Source organism: Sinohyriopsis cumingii, chromosome 9, assembly GCF_028554795.1.
Source record: "Sinohyriopsis cumingii isolate HCF-2022 chromosome 9, ASM2855479v2, whole genome shotgun sequence".
NCBI lineage: Eukaryota > Metazoa > Mollusca > Bivalvia > Unionida > Unionidae > Sinohyriopsis > Sinohyriopsis cumingii.
This window is the reverse complement of record NC_142969.1, coordinates 15744755-15765947: the sequence shown is the minus strand read 5'-3', so window position 1 is coordinate 15765947 and position 21193 is coordinate 15744755. Positions and strand designations below refer to the sequence as shown.

At 38.4% G+C, this 21193-nt stretch overlaps 1 protein-coding gene across 1 annotated transcript in view; it reads right to left on the bottom strand.

The window, feature by feature from the left end:
* LOC149791312 (uncharacterized) overlaps positions 1-21193 on the bottom strand; it is a 58406-nt gene that overhangs the window by 12869 nt on the left and 24344 nt on the right. The window contains exons 19-33 of the mRNA XM_089971331.1: positions 21054-21176; positions 20176-20298; positions 19448-19708; positions 16683-16805; positions 15803-15925; positions 15073-15333; positions 12290-12412; positions 11404-11526; positions 10673-10933; positions 7925-8047; positions 7041-7163; positions 6311-6571; positions 3532-3654; positions 2643-2765; positions 1912-2172 (exon numbers count right to left, since the gene is read on the bottom strand). Of these exons, the coding sequence (XP_089827457.1) occupies positions 1912-2172; positions 2643-2765; positions 3532-3654; positions 6311-6571; positions 7041-7163; positions 7925-8047; positions 10673-10933; positions 11404-11526; positions 12290-12412; positions 15073-15333; positions 15803-15925; positions 16683-16805; positions 19448-19708; positions 20176-20298; positions 21054-21176 (2535 nt within the window). The remainder of the gene's footprint in view (positions 1-1911; positions 2173-2642; positions 2766-3531; positions 3655-6310; positions 6572-7040; positions 7164-7924; positions 8048-10672; positions 10934-11403; positions 11527-12289; positions 12413-15072; positions 15334-15802; positions 15926-16682; positions 16806-19447; positions 19709-20175; positions 20299-21053; positions 21177-21193) is intronic.

Here is a 21193-nt window from a genome sequence, read left to right as displayed (position 1 = left end):
CTAACGAATAAGACTTGGCCGCAAAGGCTTAAAATGCATCAGTTACTACTGAAGAGAACGACACGCTCTCTATGGATGTAACTGCAGGTGGGTGAGCTGGGAGGGTGTATGTCTATTAAGATTGGGTCAGTATTCTCAAATAAATATGTTTTACATAGAATACTTGATTTCATCTTCAAATATGTTACTGAAACATAATCATTAAGAGAAAGGTAAGAGGTGGAGGGAGATCCATTCTCTTACCCGCAAATATCATTTCCGGTCCCCTAAGGCAGCGAGACAGCTTCTAGGTAAACCGACTGGAGAAGATTCTCCCCATCAGGGAGCGCCTTGAAAAGAGTTTTAAAAAATCCCCCTCCCCAGGCAAATTCAGTGAGAGTTGAGAAGCCGCGTCTTAAGAACCTGTCGATCGATCTGGAATGGTGACCTGTTGAGCTGCGGATATACGCCCTACCATATCGAATTGGGCAATCCGGGATGACAGACATCGGACATAAAAGTTAGAGAATGTGGACTCCGACCTCTATCCCACAGCCTGAATGGTGTGGAATAGGTTGGTGGCAACTGATCAAACCTCGTCAGCCGAATTGCGTAATAAGTTCATTGGGTTGGGGACATTCCCCCATATTATGCTCGAGAAATTTCCTTACTCGACGACGTGATAGACTGTCCTGATAGATACTCATGTCTGTTATGAGAAATTGAAAGAGGCGTGATCTCCCTCGACACAGTGCCTCTATTCGTATTAAGCTATGACCTGAGGGCCCGGATTGAATCTTGTAGGTGGTCTTCAGTTGATGTGTCCAGATGAGACGTAGGGTTCATGTCAAATGCTAGTTATCCGTAGAAGGAAGACAGATCAAGGAAATGATAGATGATGCTGTGAAGAAACACACTGAACCGTTCTGTCGGAACTTTCATGTATATGGAGTTTCTTAAGAGCATAAAGACATGTACACCTACAAATAATGTATAGTCTACACGTGCAAGCGAGTAAGTGCTCGATAAATATGATTTAAAGATTATACAGATAAACATGGCTCAAGAGTTGCCAATAGAAAAATGCATGCGCAGGAGGTGACTGAATATACCATATAGAGCACTGACCTGTACCTCTCCGACCAGGGCGGAAGAAACACAGAAATGTATACGAGTGTATATATTACGCGCAAATACTAACACCGTAAAAGACAACTAAGGCACCATTATTGATACTTACATAGTAGATGCGACAAAATCCAATATGACAAAGTACTTGTACGGAATAAGGCCCAGTTACCTCCCGTACAAATATATCCATTAAAGTTGATGCCCGGAGAAACTATTCCAACTGGTAGTAGTATATCATCCACGTAGGCTCTGGCTTTTTTGGAGGTCTCTCATGACGAGAGCGTGATTTATCGCACAAGCGGAAGTAATAATTAATATGTTTGTAGACTTTGCGGGCAAGTCTAATACCTAAGAGGAGATCACTCTGCCTGACAACCACATATCTCGGGAGAAAATTAATAGCTCCCTTTAGATAAACGTAGTATCTGGGAGGGTTGCAATTGCGAGGTAGTACTAGTCCTCCGAATGTATTATTATAAGGTAACGTACTAGAAGAAGAAAAGTCTATGTGTGTATAACTACTGTAGACGGAACAACAAATTCTCAGATGCCACAAATGCTCCCTCACTCTTTCATAACCACGTTGAATATTTCCAAAACGATCATATGCTGGGGAGGGTATATGTCCATTATGTTACCGTTCCAGCGTACAATTACACTTGAACGACCCTTCAGTATTTGAGTCATAAAAAGGATTTGACTGTATGTCAGCACTAGTTCTCTCCTGCATTGTATCTATTTCAAACCAAATGTTAGCATGTATATTTGAAAAATCGGTAAAGGTTATCTTAAAACACTTACCAGTGCATTGCGTATTATTACTTATGTATCCAGGTTCACATTTACATGAAAATGATCCAGGACTATTGACACAGTACATGTTGGGTGTACCACATGTATTAGAACTGTTGGAACACTCGTCAACATCTATACTGCATTCGATCCCTGTCCAACCCGCTCGACAAAGACATGTTCCTTTACGAGCGTCGCACGCCTGGGTGTTTTCCATATTGCACGTGCAATTCATGGCACAGTCTATTCCATATTTATTTGGTCCACAAGCTGTAATTATATAGTAAATGGTTGATATTTTAACTCCTCCAAAACACCGTGGTGGAGTCTTTCAGTCTTATTTAGAGGTTGGTGTACTTGCAAAAGCAGTCTGATATTATTCTTTAGCACATACATGATCGTGGTTTGTTCCTTGTCGATTTTTTACAAAATTATAACTCGCAAGAATAATCTTCTGAAGGATAAAGTTATTTTAAATGTTCATTATTGCATACCTGGAGAGATATTAGGTATTCGAAAATGATGTTATATTAAAGAAGTGAGCCTGCATTTGATATATAATTTAAAATAATCAAGAGAATTTTAATACCATTAATTTTGTATTAATACAGCCCCAAACGTATTACCACAAAGATTAGTATACGCGCCATAATAGAAACTTCTTTCTTCTTGAAATTGTTTTTCAAAAGACTATTAAACTTGTTAAAATATTCTGATATATATCGAAGCTAACTACTGACATAAACAGCTGCGATTGTCCGCTTGAGAAAGCTGAAATCCCTCATTACATGTACATCTAAAACTTCCTTCACTATTGACACACTGATGAGAGCAGTTGTGAAGTCCAGTACATTCATCAAGATCTGTAAAAAAAGTTATTATCCTTTAAATATTTTAATCTCTCACCTTATTTTGCATGTATATTGATAGAGTCATTACGAGAACGTTTTATTTAGTAATGTTTATGCCTTTGTTGAGACACGAGATCAATGATCTTTACCCCAGCTTATCAATACAACGGTGGAAATATGCTCCGATATACAAGAATGCATTTGGTACAATTTATGGGTATGATCACTGATTCAAGATTAGACATATGGCAAATATTTCATTGAGACAAAAAAATCCATGCCCATGCGGCTTATAGCTATAGTTACTCATTTATCTGCTGAAACTATTTAGATCACAACAGCGTAGCTACACAAGCACGCACACACACACACACATTTAATATGGATGGAAAGCCAAATTCTCAGATACTTCTATAATCTTTTTTACGATATCGTTCCAGACCTCCTGAACTATATCCTATTGTACAGATTTTGAGACTGAGTGGAAAATATTCTAACTTCAGAAATACATTTCAGGAGGTTAATGGTACCGTGATCGGGTATTTGGAAAGCCCTGGAAAAAATAACGGACTGGAAAAACAATCTGATCTTATCATCAAAAATATACAAAAATAATGTTGCACTTTGAGTCAAAAAACGGACTAACAGTTTAATGTTTTTCATCAAGTACCTACACAGATTCAATATCAAGAATAATGGTCTCTGCATTACAGAAACTGTATTAAGTCTCTCAGGGGTTTCAATCATTATTGTTTATATATTTAAGCTCAATACTAACCAAAGCAGCTGCGATTATCCGCTTGCGAAAGTTGAAATCCTTTATTACATGTACATCTGTAGCTGCCTTCACTATTGATACATTGATGAGAGCAGTTGTGAAGGCCTGCACATTCATCAACATCTGGAAAATACATTCTGTTCTTCATGTCATTGTCAGAAAATGTTCATATGTGATACTATTCTGCATGTTTATTTATACAGCCGTTACCTGGATGTACCATTTAATAATGAGCTTACCTTCGTTGGAATTGAAACACATTTTTCAGAAAAAGTGATTATTGTTCTTATGCGAGACTTACTGGAGGATATTTGGTGTGGGGAGTAACGGAAATCGGGCTACCCTGCCGATTAGAGCAATCGTTGGTGTTCAAATAGATACGAAGTATCACCGATCATCGGCTTCATCATTCATGATAATGGCCTCGAACCAGCATCTCATGGGACGTGAATGACATTCCATACAAATAAAAATAGCACCAAAATACTCCAACAAATATTTCTGAGAACCAATGGATAAAATAAATGATTGAGAAGTCGACGTCTGGCAAACATGTTTCAATAAAGCTATGTGTCATACATCTGATGAGGCTTGCACAATGAAACAAAGATTGTTACATATATACAGCGATACATACATACATGCATACATACATACATACATACATACCAATTTTTCCTAGTAATAAGTGTTATTCCAAAAAATTGAACCAATTATACTACCTCATCATTAATACTTCTAGCTCGCAAATCCTACCCCGCCCACCCACCAGATATTACTTTTAGCTAACCGGAGCTACAATTCGTCTGCCGGCATATGTGACAGTCAGTAAGAGTGATCTCCCCTAACGAATAAGACTTGGCCGCAAAGGCTTAAAATGCATCAGATACTACTGAAGAGAACGACACGCTCTCTATGGATGTAACTGCAGGTGGGTGAGCTGGGAGGGTGTATGTCTATTAAGACTGGGTCGGTATTCTCAACTAAATATGTTTTACATAGAATACTTGATTTCATCTTCAAATATGTTACTGAAACATAATCATAAAGAGAAAGGTAAGAGGTGGAGGGAGATCCATTCCCTTACCAGGAAATATCATTTCCGGTCCCCTAAGGCAGCGAGACAGCTTCTAGGTAAACCGACTGGAGAAGATTCTCCCCATCAGGGAGCGCCTTGAAAAGAGTTAAAAATCCCCCTCCCCAGGCAAATTCAGTGAGAGTTGAGAAGCCGCTTCTTAAGAACCTGTCGATCGATCTGGAATGGTGACATGTTGAGCTGTGGATATACGCCCTACCATATCGAATTGGGCCATCTGGGATGACAGACATCGGACATAAAAGTTAGAGAATGTGGACTCCGACCTCTATCCCACAGCCTGAATGGTGTCGGATAGGTTGGTGGCAACTGATCAAACCTCGTCAGCCGAAGTGCGTAATAAGTTCATTGGGTTGGGGACATTCCCCCATATTATGCTCGAGAAATTTCCTTACTCGACGACGTGATAGCCTGTTCTGATAGATACTCACGTCTCTTATGAAAAATTGAAACAGGCGTGATCTCCCTCGACACAGTGCCTCTATTCGTATTAAGCTATGACCTGAGGGCCCGGATTGAATCTTGTAGGTGGTCTTCAGTTGATGTGTCCAGATGAGACGTAGGATTCATGACAAATGCTAGTTACCCGTAGAAGGAAGACAGATCCCGGCAATGATAGAGGATGCTGTCAAGAAACACATTGAACCGTTCTGTCGGAACTTTCATGTATATGGAGTTTCTTAAGAGCATAAAGACATGTACACTTACAAATAATGTAGCCCGAACCTATCGTGTGAAATAGTATAGCCTACACGTGCAAGCCAGTGAGTGCTCGATAAATATGATTTAAAGATTATGCAGATAAACATGACTCATGAGATGCCAATAGAAAAATGCATGCGCAGGAGGTGACTGAATATACCATATAGAGCACTGAGCTGTACCTCTCCGACCAGGGCGGAAGAAACACAGAAATGTATACGAGTGTATACATTACGCGAAAATATCTACACCGTAAAAGACAACTAAGGCACCACTATTGATACTTACATAGTAGATGCGACAAAATCCAATATGACAAAATACTTGTACGGAATAAGGCCCAGTTACCTCCCGTACAAATATATCCATTAAAGTTGATGCCCTGAGAAACTGTTCCAACTGGTAGTGGTATATCATCCACGTAAGCTCTGGCTTTTTTGGAGGTCTCTCATGACGAGAGCGTGATTTATCGCACAAGCGGAAGTAATAATTGATATGTTTGTAGACTTTGCGGGCAAGTCTAATACCTAAGAGGAGATCACTCTGCCTGACAACCACATATCTCGGGAGAAAATTAATAGCTCCCTTCAGATAAACGTAGTATCTGGGAGGGTTGCAAAATGCGAGGTAGTACTAGTCCTCCGAATGTATTATTATAAGGTAACGTATTAGAAGAAGAAAAGTCTATGTGTGTATAACTACTGTAGACGGAACAACAAATTCTCAGATGCCACAAATGCTCCCTCACTCTTTCATAACCACGTTGAATATTTCCTAGACGATCATATGCTGGGGTGGGTATATGTCCATTATGTTACCGTTCCAACGTACAATTACACTTGAACGACCCTTCAGTATTTGAGTCATAAAAAGGATTTGACTGTATGTCAGCACTAGTTCTCTCCTGCATTGTATCTATTTCAAACCAAACGTTAGCATGTATATTTGAGAAATCGGTAAAGGTTATCTTAAAACACTTACCAGTGCATTGCGTATTATTACTTATGTATCCAGGTTCACATTTACATGAAAAAGATCCAGGACTATTGACACAGTACATGTTGGGTGTACCACATGTATTAGAACTGTTGGAACACTCGTCAACATCTCTACTGCATTCGATCCCAGTCCAACCCGCTCGACAAAGACATGTTCCTTTACGAGCGTCGCACGCCTGGGTATTTTCCATATTGCACGTGCAATTCATGGCACAGTCTATTCCATATTTATTTGGTCCACAAGCTGTAATTAAATAGTAAATGGTTGATATTTTAACTCCTCCAAAAAACCGTTGTGGGGTCTTTCAGTCTTATTTAGAGGTTGGCGTACTTGCACAAGCAGTCTGATATTATTCTTTAGCACATATATGGTTCTGGTTTGTTCCTTGTCAATTTTTTTACAAAACTATAACTCACAAGAATAATCTTCTGAAGGATAGTTATTTTAAACTTTCCTTATTACATACCTGCACAGATATTAGGTATTAGAAAATGATATTATATTAAAGAAGTGAGCATGCATATGATATAGAATTTAAAATAATTAACAGAATTGTAGTAGCATTAATTTTGTTTTCATACCGCCCCAAACGTATTACCACAAAGATTAGGATACGCGCCATAATATAAACTTCTTTCTTCTTGAAATTGGTTTTCAAAAGACTATTAAACTTCTTAAAATATTTTGATATATATCGAAGCTAACTACTGACATAAACAGCTGCGATTGTCCGCTTGAGAAAGTTGAAAGCCCTCATTACATGTACATCTAAAACTTCCTTCACTATTGACACACTGATGAGAGCAGTTGTGAAGGCCAGCACATTCATCAATATCTGTAAAAAAAAGTTATTATCCTTTAAATATTTTAATCTCTCACCTTATTTTGCATGTATATTGATAGAGTCATTACGAGAACGTTTAATTTAGCAATGTTTATGCCTTTGTTGAGACACGAGATCAATGATCTCTACCCCAGCTTATCAATGCAACGGTGCAAATATGTTCCTATATACAAGAATGCATTTTGCACAATTTATGGGTATGATCACTAATTCAAGATTAGACATATGGCAAAGATTTCATTGAGACCCAAATCCATGCCCATGCGGCTTATAGCTATAGTCACTCATTTATCTGATGAAACTATTTAGATCACAACAGCGTAGCTACACAAACACGCACACACACACACATTTAATATGGATGGAAAACCAAATTCTCAGATACTTCTATAATTGTTTACGATATCGTTCCAGACCTCCTGAACTATATCCTCTTGTACAGATTTTGAGACTGAGTGGAAAATATTCTAACTTCAGAAATACATTTCAGGAGGTTAATGGTAGCGTGATCGGGTATTTGGAAGGCCTTGGAAAAAATAACGGACTGGAAAAACAATCTGATCTTATCATCAAAAACATACAAAAATAATGTTGCACTTTGAGTCAAAAAACGGACTAACAGTTTAATGTTTTTAATCAAGTACCTGCACAGATTCAATATCAAGAATAATGGTCTCTGCATTACAGAAACTGTATTAAGTCTCTCAGGGGTTTCAATCATTATTGTTTATATATTTAAGCTCAATACTAACCAAAGCAGCTGCGATTATCCGCTTGCGAAAGTTGAAATCCTTTATTACATGTACATCTGTAGCTGCCTTCACTATTGATACATTGATGAGAGCAGTTGTGAAGGCCTGCACATTCATCAACATCTGGAAAATACATTCTATTCTTCATGTAATTGTCAGAAAATGTTCATATGTGATACTATTCTGCATGTTTATTTATACAGCCGTTACCTGGATGTACCATTTAATAATGAGCTTATCATCGTTGGAATTGAAGCACATTTTTCAGAAAAAGTGATTATTGTTCTTATGCGAGACTTACTGGAGGATATTTGGTGTGGGGAGTAACGGAAATCGGGCTACCCTGCCGATTAGAGCAATCGTTGGTGTACAAATAGATACGAAGTATCACCGAGCATCAGCCTCATCATTCATGATAATGGCCTCGAACCAGCATCTCATGGGACGTGAATGACGTTCCATAAAAATAAAAATAGCACCAAAATACTCCAACAAATATTTCTGAGAACCAATGGATAAAGTAAATGATTGAGAAGACGATGTCTGGCAAAACATGTTTCAATAAAGCTATGCGTCATACATCTGATGGGGCTAGGACAATGAAACAAAGATTGTTACATATATACAGCGATACATACATACATACATACCAATTTTTCCTAGTAGTAAGTGTTATTCCAGAGTATTGAACCAATTATACTACGTCATCATTAATACTTCTACCTCGCAAATCCCACCCTCCCAGATATTACTTTTAGCTAAACGGAGCTACAATTCGCCTGCCGGCATATGTGATAGTCAGTAAGAGTGATCTCCCCTTACGAATAAGACTTGGCCGCAAAGGATTAAAATGCATCAGTTACTACTGAAGAGAACGACACGCTCTCTATGGATGTAACTGCAGGTGGGTGAGCTGGGAGGGTGTATGTCTATTAAGACTGGGTCAGTATTCTCAGATAAATATGTTTTACATAGAATACTTGGTTTCATCTTCAAATATGTTACTGAAACATAATCATTAAGAGAAAGGTAAGAGGTGGAGGGAGATCCATTTACTTACCCGGAAATATCATTTCCGGTCCCCTAAGGCAGTGAGACAGCTTCTAGGTAAACCGACTGGAGAAGATTCTCCCCATCAGGGCGCGGCTTGAAAAGAGTTAAAAATCTTCCTCCCCAGGCAAATTCAGTGAGAGTTGAGAAGCCGCGTCTAAGGAACCTGCCGATCGATCTGGAACGGTGACCTGTTGAGCTACGGATATATGCCCTACCATATCGAATTGTGCCATCTGGGGTGACAGGCATCGGACATAAAAGTTAGAGAATGTGGACTCCGACCTCTATCCCACAGCCTGAATGGTGTCGGATAGGTTGGTGGCAACTGATCAAACCTCGTCAGCCGAAGTGCGTAATAAGTTCATTGGGTTGCGGACATTCCCCCATATTCTGTTCGAGACATTTACTTATTCGACGACGTGAGAGCCTGTTCTGATAGATACTCATGTCTGTTATGAGAAACTGAAAGAGGCGTGATCTCGCTCGACACAGTGCCTCTATTCTTATAAAGCAATCACCTGAGGGCCCGGATTGAGTCTTGTAGGTGGTCTTCAGTTGATGTGTCCAGATGAGACGTAGGGTTCATGACAAATGCTAGTTACCCGTAGCAGGAAGACTGATCTCGGCAATGATAGAGGATGCTGTCATGAAACACATTGAACCGTTCTGTCGGAAATTTCATGTATATGGAGTTTCTTAAGAGCATAAAGACATGTACACTTACAAATAATGTACCCCGAACCTATCGTGTGAAGTAGAATAGGCTACACGTACAAGAGAGTAAGTGCTCGATAAATATGATTTAAAGATTATGCAGATAACCATGACTCAAGAGTTGCCAATAGAAAAATGCATGCGCAGGAGGTGACTGAATATACCATATAGAGCACTGACCTAAACCTCTCCGACCAGGGCGGAAGAAATACAGAAATGTATACGAGTGTATACATTACGGCAAATATCTACCACGTAAAAGACAACTAAGGCACCATTATTGATACTTACATAGTAGATGCGACAAAATCCAGTATGACAAAATACTTGTACGGAATAAGGCCCAGTTGCCTCCCGTACAAATAAATCCATTAAAGTTGATACCCTGAGAAACTGTTCCAACTGGTATTGGTATATCATCCACGTAGGTTCTGGCTTTTTTGGAGGTCTCTCATGACGAGAACGTGATTTATCGCACGAGCGGAAGTAATAATTGATATGTTTGTAGACTTTGCGGGCAAGTCTAATACCTAAGCGGAGATCACTCTGCCTGACAACCACATATCTCGGGAGAAAATTAAAAGCTCCCTTTAGATAAACGTAGTATCTGGGAGGGTTGCAATTGCGAGGTAGTACTAGTCCTCCGAATGTATTATTATAAGGTAACGTATTAGAAGAAGAAACGTCTATGTGCGTATGACTACTGTAGACGGAACAACAAATTCTCTGATGCCAAAAATGCTCCCTCACTTTTCATAACCACGTTGAATATTCCAAAACGATCATATGCTGGGGTGGGTATATGTCCATTATGTTACCGTTCCAGCGTACAATTACACTTGAACGACCCCTCAGTATTTGAGTCATAAAAAGGATTTGACTGTATGTCAGCACTAGTTCTCTCCTGCATTGTATCTATTTCAAACCAAATGTTAGCATGTATATTTGAAAAATCGGTAAAGGTTATCTTAAAACACTTACCAGTGCATTGCGTATTATTACTTATGTATCCAGGTTCACATTTACATGAAAATGATCCAGGACTATTGACACAGTACATGTTGGGTGTACCACATGTATTAGAACTGTTGGAACACTCGTCAACATCTATACTGCATTCGATCCCTGTCCAACCCGCTCGACAAAGACATGTTCCTTTACGAGCGTCGCACGCCTGGGTGTTTTCCATATTGCACGTGCAATTCATGGCACAGTCTATTCCATATTTATTTGGTCCACAAGCTGTAATTATATAGTAAATGGTTGATATTTTAACTCCTCCAAAACACCGTGGTGGAGTCTTTCAGTCTTATTTAGAGGTTGGTGTACTTGCAAAAGCAGTCTGATATTATTCTTTAGCACATACATGGTCGTGGTTTGTTCCTTGTCGATTTTTTACAAAATTATAACTCGCAAGAATAATCTTCTGAAGGATAAAGTTATTTTAAATGTTCATTATTGCATACCTGGAGAGATATTAGGTATTCGAAAATGATGTTATATTAAAGAAGTGAGCCTGCATTTGATATATAATTTCAAATAATCAAGAGAATTTTAATACCATTAATTTTGTATTCATACAGCCAAAAACGTATTACCACAAAGATTAGTATACGCGCCATAATAGAAACTTCTTTCTTCTTGTTATTGTTTTTCGAAAGACTCTTAAACTTGTTCAGATATTTTGATATATATCGAAGCTAACTACTGACATAAACAGCTGCGATTGTCCGCTTGAGAAAGTTGAAAGCCCTCATTACATGTACATCTAAAACTTCCTTCACTATTGACACATTGATGAGAACAGTTGTGAAGTCCAGTACATTCATCAATATCTGTAAAAAAGAGTTATTATCCTTTAAATATTTTAATCTCTCACCTTATTTTGTATGTATATTGATAGAGTCATTACGAGAACGTTTCATTTAGTAATGTTTATGCCTTTGTTGAGACACGAGATCAATGATCTTTACCCCAGCTTATCAATACAACGGTGGAAATATGCTCCGATATACAAGAATGCATTTGGTACAATTTATGGGTATGATCACTGATTCAAGATTAGACATATGGCAAAGAGTTCATTGAGACCAAAATCCATGCTCATGCGGCTTATAGCTATAGTTACTCATTTATCTGCTGAAACTATTTAGATCACAACAGCGTAGCTACACAAACACACACACACACACACATTTAATATGGATGGAAAACCAAATTCTCAGATACTTCTATAATTTTTTTTACGATATCGTTCCAGACCTAATGAACTATATCCTCTTGTACAGATTTTGAGACTGAGTCGAAAATATGCTAACTTCAGAAATACATTTCAGGAGGTTAATGGTAGCGTGATCGGGTATTTGGAAAGCCTTGGAAAAAATAACGGACTGGAAAAACAATCTGATCTTATCATCAAAAACATACAAAAATAATGTTGCATTCTGAGTCAAAAAACGGACTAACAGTTTAATGTTTTTAATCAAGTACCTGCACAGATTCAATATCAAGAATAATGGTCTCTGCATTACAGAAACTGTATTAAGTCTCTCAGGGGTTTCAATCATTATTGTTTATATATTTAAGCTCAATACTAACCAAAGCAGCTGCGATTATCTGCTTGCGAAAGTTGAAATCCTTTATTACATGTACATCTGTAGCTGCCTTCACTATTGATACATTGATGAGAGCAGTTGTGAAGGCCTGCACATTCATCAACATCTGGAAAATACATTCTATTCTTCATGTAATTGTCAGAAAATGTTCATATGTGATACTATTCTGCATGTTTATTTATACAGCCGTTACCTGGATGTACCATTTAATAATGTCCTTACCTTCGTTGGAATTGAAACACATTTTTCAGAAAAAGTGAGTATTGTTGTTATGCGAGACTTACTGGAGGATATTTGGTGTGGGGAGTAACGGAAATCGGGCTACCCTGCCGATTAGAGCAATCGTTGGTGTTCAAATAAATACGAAGTATCACCGATCATCGGCTTCATCATTCATGATAATGGCCTCGAACCAGCATCTCATGGGACGTAAATGACGTTCCATAAAAATAAAAATAGCACCAAAATACTCCAACAAATATTTCTGAGAACCAATGGATAAAATAAATGATTGAGAAGTCGACGTCTGGCAAACATGTTTCAATAAAGCTATGTGTCATACATCTGATGAGGCTTGCACAATGAAACAAAGATTGTTACATATATACAGCGATACATACATACATGCATACATACATGCATACATTCATACATACCAATTTTTCATAGTAATAAGTGTTATTCCAAAAAATTGAACCAATTATACTACCTCATAATTAATACTTCTAGCTCGCAAATCCTACCCCGCCCACCCACCAGATATTACTTTTAGCTAACCGGAGCTACAATTCGTCTGCCGGCATATGTGACAGTCAGTAAGAGTGATCTCCCCTAACGAATAAGACTTGGCCGCAAAGGATTAAAATGCATCAGTTACTACTGAAGAGAACGACACGCTCTCTATGGATGTAACTGCAGGTGGGTGAGCTGGGAGGGTGTATGTCTATTAAGACTGGGTCAGTATTCTCAACTAAATATGTTTTACATAGAATACTTGATTTCATCTTCAAATATGTTACTGAAACATAATCATAAAGAGAAAGGTAAGAGGTGGAGGGAGATCCATTCCCTTACCAGGAAATTTCATTTCCGGTCCCCTAAGGCAGCGAGACAGCTTCTAGGTAAACCGACTGGAGAAGATTCTCCCCATCAGGGAGCGCCTTGAAAAGAGTTAAAAATCCCCCTCTCCAGGCAAATTCAGTGAGAGTTGAGAAGCCGCTTCTTAAGAACCTGTCGATCGATCTGGAATGGTGACATGTTGAGCTGTGGATATACGCCCTACCATATCGAATTGGGCCTTCTGGGATGACAGACATCGGACATAAAAGTTAGAGAATGTGGACTCCGACCTCTATCCCACAGCCTGAATGGTGTCGGATAGGTTGGTGGCAACTGATCAAACCTCGTCAGCCGAATTGCGTAATAAGTTCATTGGGTTGGGGACATTCCCCCATATTATGCTCGAGAAATTTCCTTACTCGACTACGTGATAGCCTGTTCTGATAGATACTCATGTCTGTTATGAAAAATTGAAACAGGCGTGATCTCCCTCGACACAGTGCCTCTATTCGTATTAAGCTATGACCTGAGGGCCCGGATTGAATCTTGTAGGTGGTCTTCAGTTGATGTGTCCAGATGAGACGTAGGATTCATGACAAATGCTAGTTACCCGTAGAAGGAAGACAGATCCCGGCAATGATAGAGGATGCTGTCAAGAAACACATTGAACCGTTCTGTCGGAACTTTCATGTATATGGAGTTTCTTAAGAGCATAAAGACATGTACACTTACAAATAATGTAGCCCGAACCTATCGTGTGAAATAGTATAGTCTACACGTGCAAGCCAGTGAGTGCTCGATAAATATGATTTAAAGATTATGCAGATAAACATGACTCATGAGATGCCAATAGAAAAATGCATGCGCAGGAGGTGACTGAATATACCATATAGAGCACTGAGCTGTACCTCTCCGACCAGGGCGGAAGAAACACAGAAATGTATACGAGTGTATACATTACGCGAAAATATCTACACCGTAAAAGACAACTAAGGCACCATTATTGATAATTACATAGTAGATGCGACAAAATCCAATATGACAAAATACTTGTACGGAATAAGGCCCAGTTACCTCCCGTACAAATATATCCATTAAAGTTGATGCCCTGAGAAACTGTTCCAACTGGTATTGGTATATCATCCACGTAGGGTCTGGCTTTTTTGGAGGTCTCTCATGACAAGAGCGTGATTTATCGCACGAGCGGAAGTAATAATTGATATGTTTGTAGACTTTGCGGGCAAGTCTAATACCTAAGAGGAGATCACTGTGCCTGACAACCACATATCTCGGGAGAAAATTAATAGCTCCCTTTAGATAAACGTAGTATCTGGGAGGGTTGCAAAATGCGAGGTAGTACTAGTCCTCCGAATGTATTATTATAAGGTAACGTATTAGAAGAAGAAAAGTCTATGTGTGTATAACTACTGTAGACGGAACAACAAATTCTCAGATGCCACAAATGCTCCCTCACTCTTTCATAACCACGTTGAATATTTCCTAGACGATCATATGCTGGGGTGGGTATATGTCCATTATGTTACCGTTCCAACGTACAATTACACTTGAACGACCCTTCAGTATTTGAGTCATAAAAAGGATTTGACTGTATGTCAGCACTAGTTCTCTCCTGCATTGTATCTATTTCAAACCAAACGTTAGCATGTATATTTGAGAAATCGGTAAAGGTTATCTTAAAACACTTACCAGTGCATTGCGTATTATTACTTATGTATCCAGGTTCACATTTACATGAAAAAGATCCAGGACTATTGACACAGTACATGTTGGGTGTACCACATGTATTAGAACTGTTGGAACACTCGTCAACATCTCTACTGCATTCGATCCCAGTCCAACCCGCTCGACAAAGACATGTTCCTTTACGAGCGTCGCACGCCTGGGTATTTTCCATATTGCACGTGCAATTCATGGCACAGTCTATTCCATATTTATTTGGTCCACAAGCTGTAATTAAATAGTAAATGGTTGATATTTTAACTCCTCCAAAAAACCGTTGTGGGGTCTTTCAGTCTTATTTAGAGGTTGGCGTACTTGCACAAGCAGTCTGATATTATTCTTTAGCACATATATGGTTCTGGTTTGTTCCTTGTCAATTTTTTTACAAAACTATAACTCACAAGAATAATCTTCTGAAGGATAGTTATTTTAAACTTTCCTTATTACATACCTGCACAGATATTAGGTATTAGAAAATGATATTATATTAAAGAAGTGAGCATGCATATGATATAGAATTTAAAATAATTAACAGAATTGTAGTAGCATTAATTTTGTTTTCATACCGCCCCAAACGTATTACCACAAAGATTAGGATACGCGCCATAATATAAACTTCTTTCTTCTTGAAATTGGTTTTCAAAAGACTATTAAACTTCTTAAAATATTTTGATATATATCGAAGCTAACTACTGACATAAACAGCTGCGATTGTCCGCTTGAGAAAGTTGAAAGCCCTCATTACATGTACATCTAAAACTTCCTTCACTATTGACACACTGATGAGAGCAGTTGTGAAGGCCAGCACATTCATCAATATCTGTAAAAAAAAGTTATTATCCTTTAAATATTTAAATCTCTCACCTTATTTTGCATGTATATTGATAGAGTCATTACGAGAACGTTTAATTTAGTAATGTTTATGCCTTTGTTGAGACACGAGATCAATGATCTTTACCCCAGCTTATCAATGCAACGGTGCAAATATGTTCCTATATACAAGAATGCATTTTGCACAATTTATGGGTATGATCACTAATTCAAGATTAGACATATGGCAAAGATTTCATTGAGACCCAAACCGATGCCCATGCGGCTTATAGCTATAGTCACTCATTTATCTGATGAAACTATTTAGATCACAACAGCGTAGCTACACAAACACGCACACACACATTTAATATGGATGGAAAACCAAATTCTCAGATACTTCTATAATTGTTTACGATATCGTTCCAGACCTCCTGAACTATATCCTATTGCACAGATTTTGAGACTGAGTGGAAAACATGCTAACTTCAGAAATACATTTCAGGAGGTTAATGGTAGCGTGATCGGGTATTTGGAAAGCCCTGGAAAAAATAACGGACTGGAAAAACAATCTGATCTTATCATCAAAAATATACAAAAATAATGTTGCACTTTGAGTAAAAAAACCGACTAACAGTTTAATGTTTTTCATCAAGTACCTGCACAGATTCAATATCAAGAATAATGGTCTCTGCATTACAGAAACTGTATTAAGTCTCTCAGGGGGTTCAATCATTACTGTTTACATATTTAAGCTCAATACTAACCAAAGCAGCTGTAATTATCCGCTTGCGAAAGTTGAAATCCTTTATTACATGTACATCTGTAGCTGCCTTCACTATTGATACATTGATGAGAGCAGTTGTGAAGGCCTGCACATTCATCAACATCTGGAAAATACATTCTATTCTTCATGTAATTGTCAGAAAATGTTCATATGTGATACTATTCTGCATGTTTATTTATACAGCCGTTACCTGGATGTACCATTTAATAATGAGCTTATCATCGTTGTGATTGAAGCACATTTTTCAGAAAAAGTGATAATGGTTCTTATGCGAGACTTATTGGAGGATATTTGGTGTGGGGAGTAACGGAAATCGGGCTACCCTGCCGATTAGAGTAATCGTTGGTTTACAAATAGATACGAAGTATCACCGAGCATCAGCCTCATCATTCATGATAATGGCCTCGAACCAGCATCTCATGGGACGTGATTGACGTTCCATAAAAATAAAAATAGCACCAAAATACTCCAACAAATATTTCTGAGAACTAATGGATAAAATAAATGATTCAAAAGTCGACGTCTGGCAAAACATGTTTCAATAAAGCTATGCGTCATACATCTGATGAGGCTTGCACATTGAAACAAAGATTGTTACATATATACAGCGATACATACATACATACATCAATACATACATACCAATTTTTCATAGTAATTAGTGTTATTCCAGAGTATTGAACCAATTATACTACGTCATCATTAATACTTCTACCTCGCAAATCCCACCCTCCCAGATATTACTTTTAGCTAAACGGAGCTACAATTCGCCTGCTGGCATATGCGAAAGTCAGTAAGAGTGATCTCCCCTAACGAATAAGACTTGGCCGCAAAGGATTAAAATGCATCAGTTACTACTGAAGAGAACGACACGCTCTCTATGGATGTAACTGCAGGTGGGTGAGCTGGGAGGGTGTATGTCTATTAAGATTGGGTCAGTATTCTCAGATAAATATGTCTTACATAGAATACATGGTTTCATCTTCAAATATGTTACTGAAACATAATCATTAAGAGAAAGGTAAGAGGTGGAGGGAGATCCATTCACTTACCCGGAAATATCATTTCCGATCCCCTAAGGCAGTGAGACAGCTTCTAGGTAAACCGACTGGGGAAGATTCACCCCATCAGGGCGCGGCTTGAAAAGAGTTAAAAAAATCTTCCTCCCCAGGCAAATTCAGTTAGAGTTGAGAAGCCGCGTCTTAAGAACCTGCCGATCGATCTGGAACGGTGACCTGTTGAGCTGCGGATATGTGCCCTACCATATCGAATTGGGCCATCTGGGATGAGAGATTTCGGACATAAAAGTTAGAGAATGTGGAATCCGACCTCTATCCCACAGCCTGAATGGTGTCGGATAGGTTGGTGGCAACTGATCAAACCTCGTCAGCCGAAGTGCGTAATAAGTTCATAGGGTTGCGGGCATTCCCCCATATTCTGTTCGAGACATTTACTTATTCGACGACGTACTAACCTGTTCTGATAGATACTCATGTCTGTTATAAGAAATTGAAAGAGGCGTGATCTCCCTCGACACAGTGCCTCTATTCGTATTAAGCTATCACCTGAGGGCCCGGATTGAGTCTTGTAGGTGGTCTTCCGTTGATGTGTCCAGATGAGACGTAGGGTTCATGACAAATGCTAGTTACCCGTTGAAGGAAGACAGATCTCGGTAATGATAGAGGATGCTGTCATGAAACACATTGAACCGTTCTGTCGGAACTTTCTTATATATGGAGTTTCTTAAGAGAATAACGACATGTACACTTACAAATAATGTAGCCCGAACCTATCGTGTGAAGAAGCATAGGCTACACGTGCAAGCGAGTAAGTGCTCGATAAATATGATTTAAAGATTATGCAGATAAACATGACTCAAGAGTTGCCAATAGAAAAATGCATGCGCAGGAGGTGACTGAATATACCATATAGAGCACTGACCTGTACCTCTCCGACCAGGGCGGAAGAAATACTTAAATGTATACGAGTGTATACATTACGCGCAAATATCTACCACGTAAAAGACAACTAAGGCACCATTATTGATACTTACATAGTAGATGCGACAAAATCCAGTATGACAAAATACTTGTACGGAATAAGGCCCAGTTGCCTCCCGTACAAATATATCCATTAAAGTTGATGCCCTGAGAAACTGTTCCAACTGGTAGTGGTATATCATCCACGTAGGCTCTGGCTTTTTTGGAGGTCTCTCATGATGAGAGCGTGATTTATCGCACGAGCGGAAGAAATAATTGATATGTTTGTAGACTTTGCGGTCAAGTCTAATACCTAAGAGGAGATCACTCTGCCTGACAACCACATATCTCGGGAGAAAATTAATAGCTCCCTTTAGAGAAACGTAGTATCTGGGAGGGTTGCAATTGCGAGGTAGTACTAGTCCTCCGAATGTATTATTATAAGGTAACGTATTAGAAGAAGAAAAGTCTATGTGTGTATAACTACTGTAGACGGAACAACAAATTCTCTGATGCCACAAATGCTCCCTCACTCTTTCATAACCACGTAGAATATTTCCAAAACGATCATATGCAGGGGAGGGTATATGTCCATTATGTTACCGTTCCAGCGTACAATTACACTTGAACGACCCCTCAGTATTTGAGTCATAAAAAGGATTTGACTGTATGTCAGCACTAGTTCTCTCCTGCATTGTATCTATTTCAAACCAAATGTGAGCATGTATATTTGAAAAATCGGTAAAGGTTATCTTAAAACACTTACCAGTGCATTGCGTATTATTACTTATGTATCCTGGTTCACATTTACATGAAAATGATCCAGGACTATTGACACAGAACATGTTGGGTGTAACACATGGATTAGAACTGTTGGAACACTCGTCAACATCTCTACTGCATTCGATCCCAGTCCAACCCGCTCGACAAAGACATGTTCCTCTACGAGCGTCGCACGCCTGGGTGTTTTCCATATTGCACGTGCAATTCATGGCACAGTCTATTCCATATTTATTTGGTCCACAAGCTGTAATTAAATGGTAAATGGTTGATATTTTAACTCCTCCAAAACACCGTGGTGGAGTCTTTCAGTCTTATTTAGAGGTTGGTGTACTTGCACAAGCAGTCTGATATTATTCTTTAGCACATACATGGTTGTGGTTTGTTCCTTGTCGATTTTTTACAAAACGATAACTCGCAAGAATAATCTTCTGAATGATAAAGTTATTTTAGACGTTAATTACATACCTGGACAGATATTGGGTATTAGAAAATGATATTATATTAAAGAAGTGACCCTGCATATCATATAGAATTTAAAATAATTAACAGAATTTTAATAGCATTAATTTTGTTTTCATACAGCCCCAAAGGTATTACCACAAAGATTAGTATACGCGCCAGAATAGAAACTTCTTTCTTCTTGAATTTGTTTTCCAAAAGACTCTTAAACTTGTTAAAATATTCTGATATATATCGAAGCTAACTACTGACATAAACAGCTGCGATTGTCCGCTTGAGAAAGTTGAAAGCCCTCATTACATGTACATCTAAAACTTCCTTCACTATTGACACATTGATGAGAGCAGTTGTGAAGGCCAGCACATTCATCAATATCTGTAAAAAAAAGTTATTATCCTTTAAATATTTTAATCTCTCGCCTTATTTTGCATGTATATTGATAGAGTCATTACGAGAACGTTTCATTTAGTAATGTGTATGCCTTTGTTGAGACACGAGATCTATGATCTTTACCTCAGATTTTCAATAAAACGGTGGAAATATGTTCCTATATACAAGAATGCATTTGGTACAATTTATGGGTATGATCACTGATTCAAGATTAGATAGATGGCAACGATTTCATTGAAACCCAAATCCATTCACATGCGGCTTATAGTTATAGTCACTCATTTATCTGATGAAACTATTTAGATCACAACAGCGTAGCTACACAAACACGCACACACACATTTAATATGGATGGAAAACCAAATTCTCAGATACTTCTATAATTGTTTACGATATCGTTCCAGACCTCCTGAACTACATCCTATTGTACAGATTTTGAGACTGAGTGGAAAACATGCTAACTTCAGAAATACATTTCAGGAGGTTAATGGTAGCGTGATCGGGTATTTGTAAAGCCTTGGAAAAAATAACGGACTGGAAAAACAATCTGATCTTATCATCAAAAACATACAAAAATAATGTTGCACTTTGAGTCAAAAAACGGACTAACAGTTTAATGTTTTTAATCAAGTACCTGCACAGATTCAATGTCAAGAATAATGGTCTCTGCATTACAGAAACTGTATTAAGTCTCAGGGGTTTCAATCATTACTGTTTATATGTTTAAGCTCAGTACTAACCAAAGCAGCTGCGATTATCCGCTTGCGAAAGTTGAAATCCTTTATTACATGTACATCTGTAGCTGCCTTCACTATTGATACATTGATGAGAGCAGTTGTGAAGGCCTGCACATTCATCAACATCTGGAAAATACATTCTA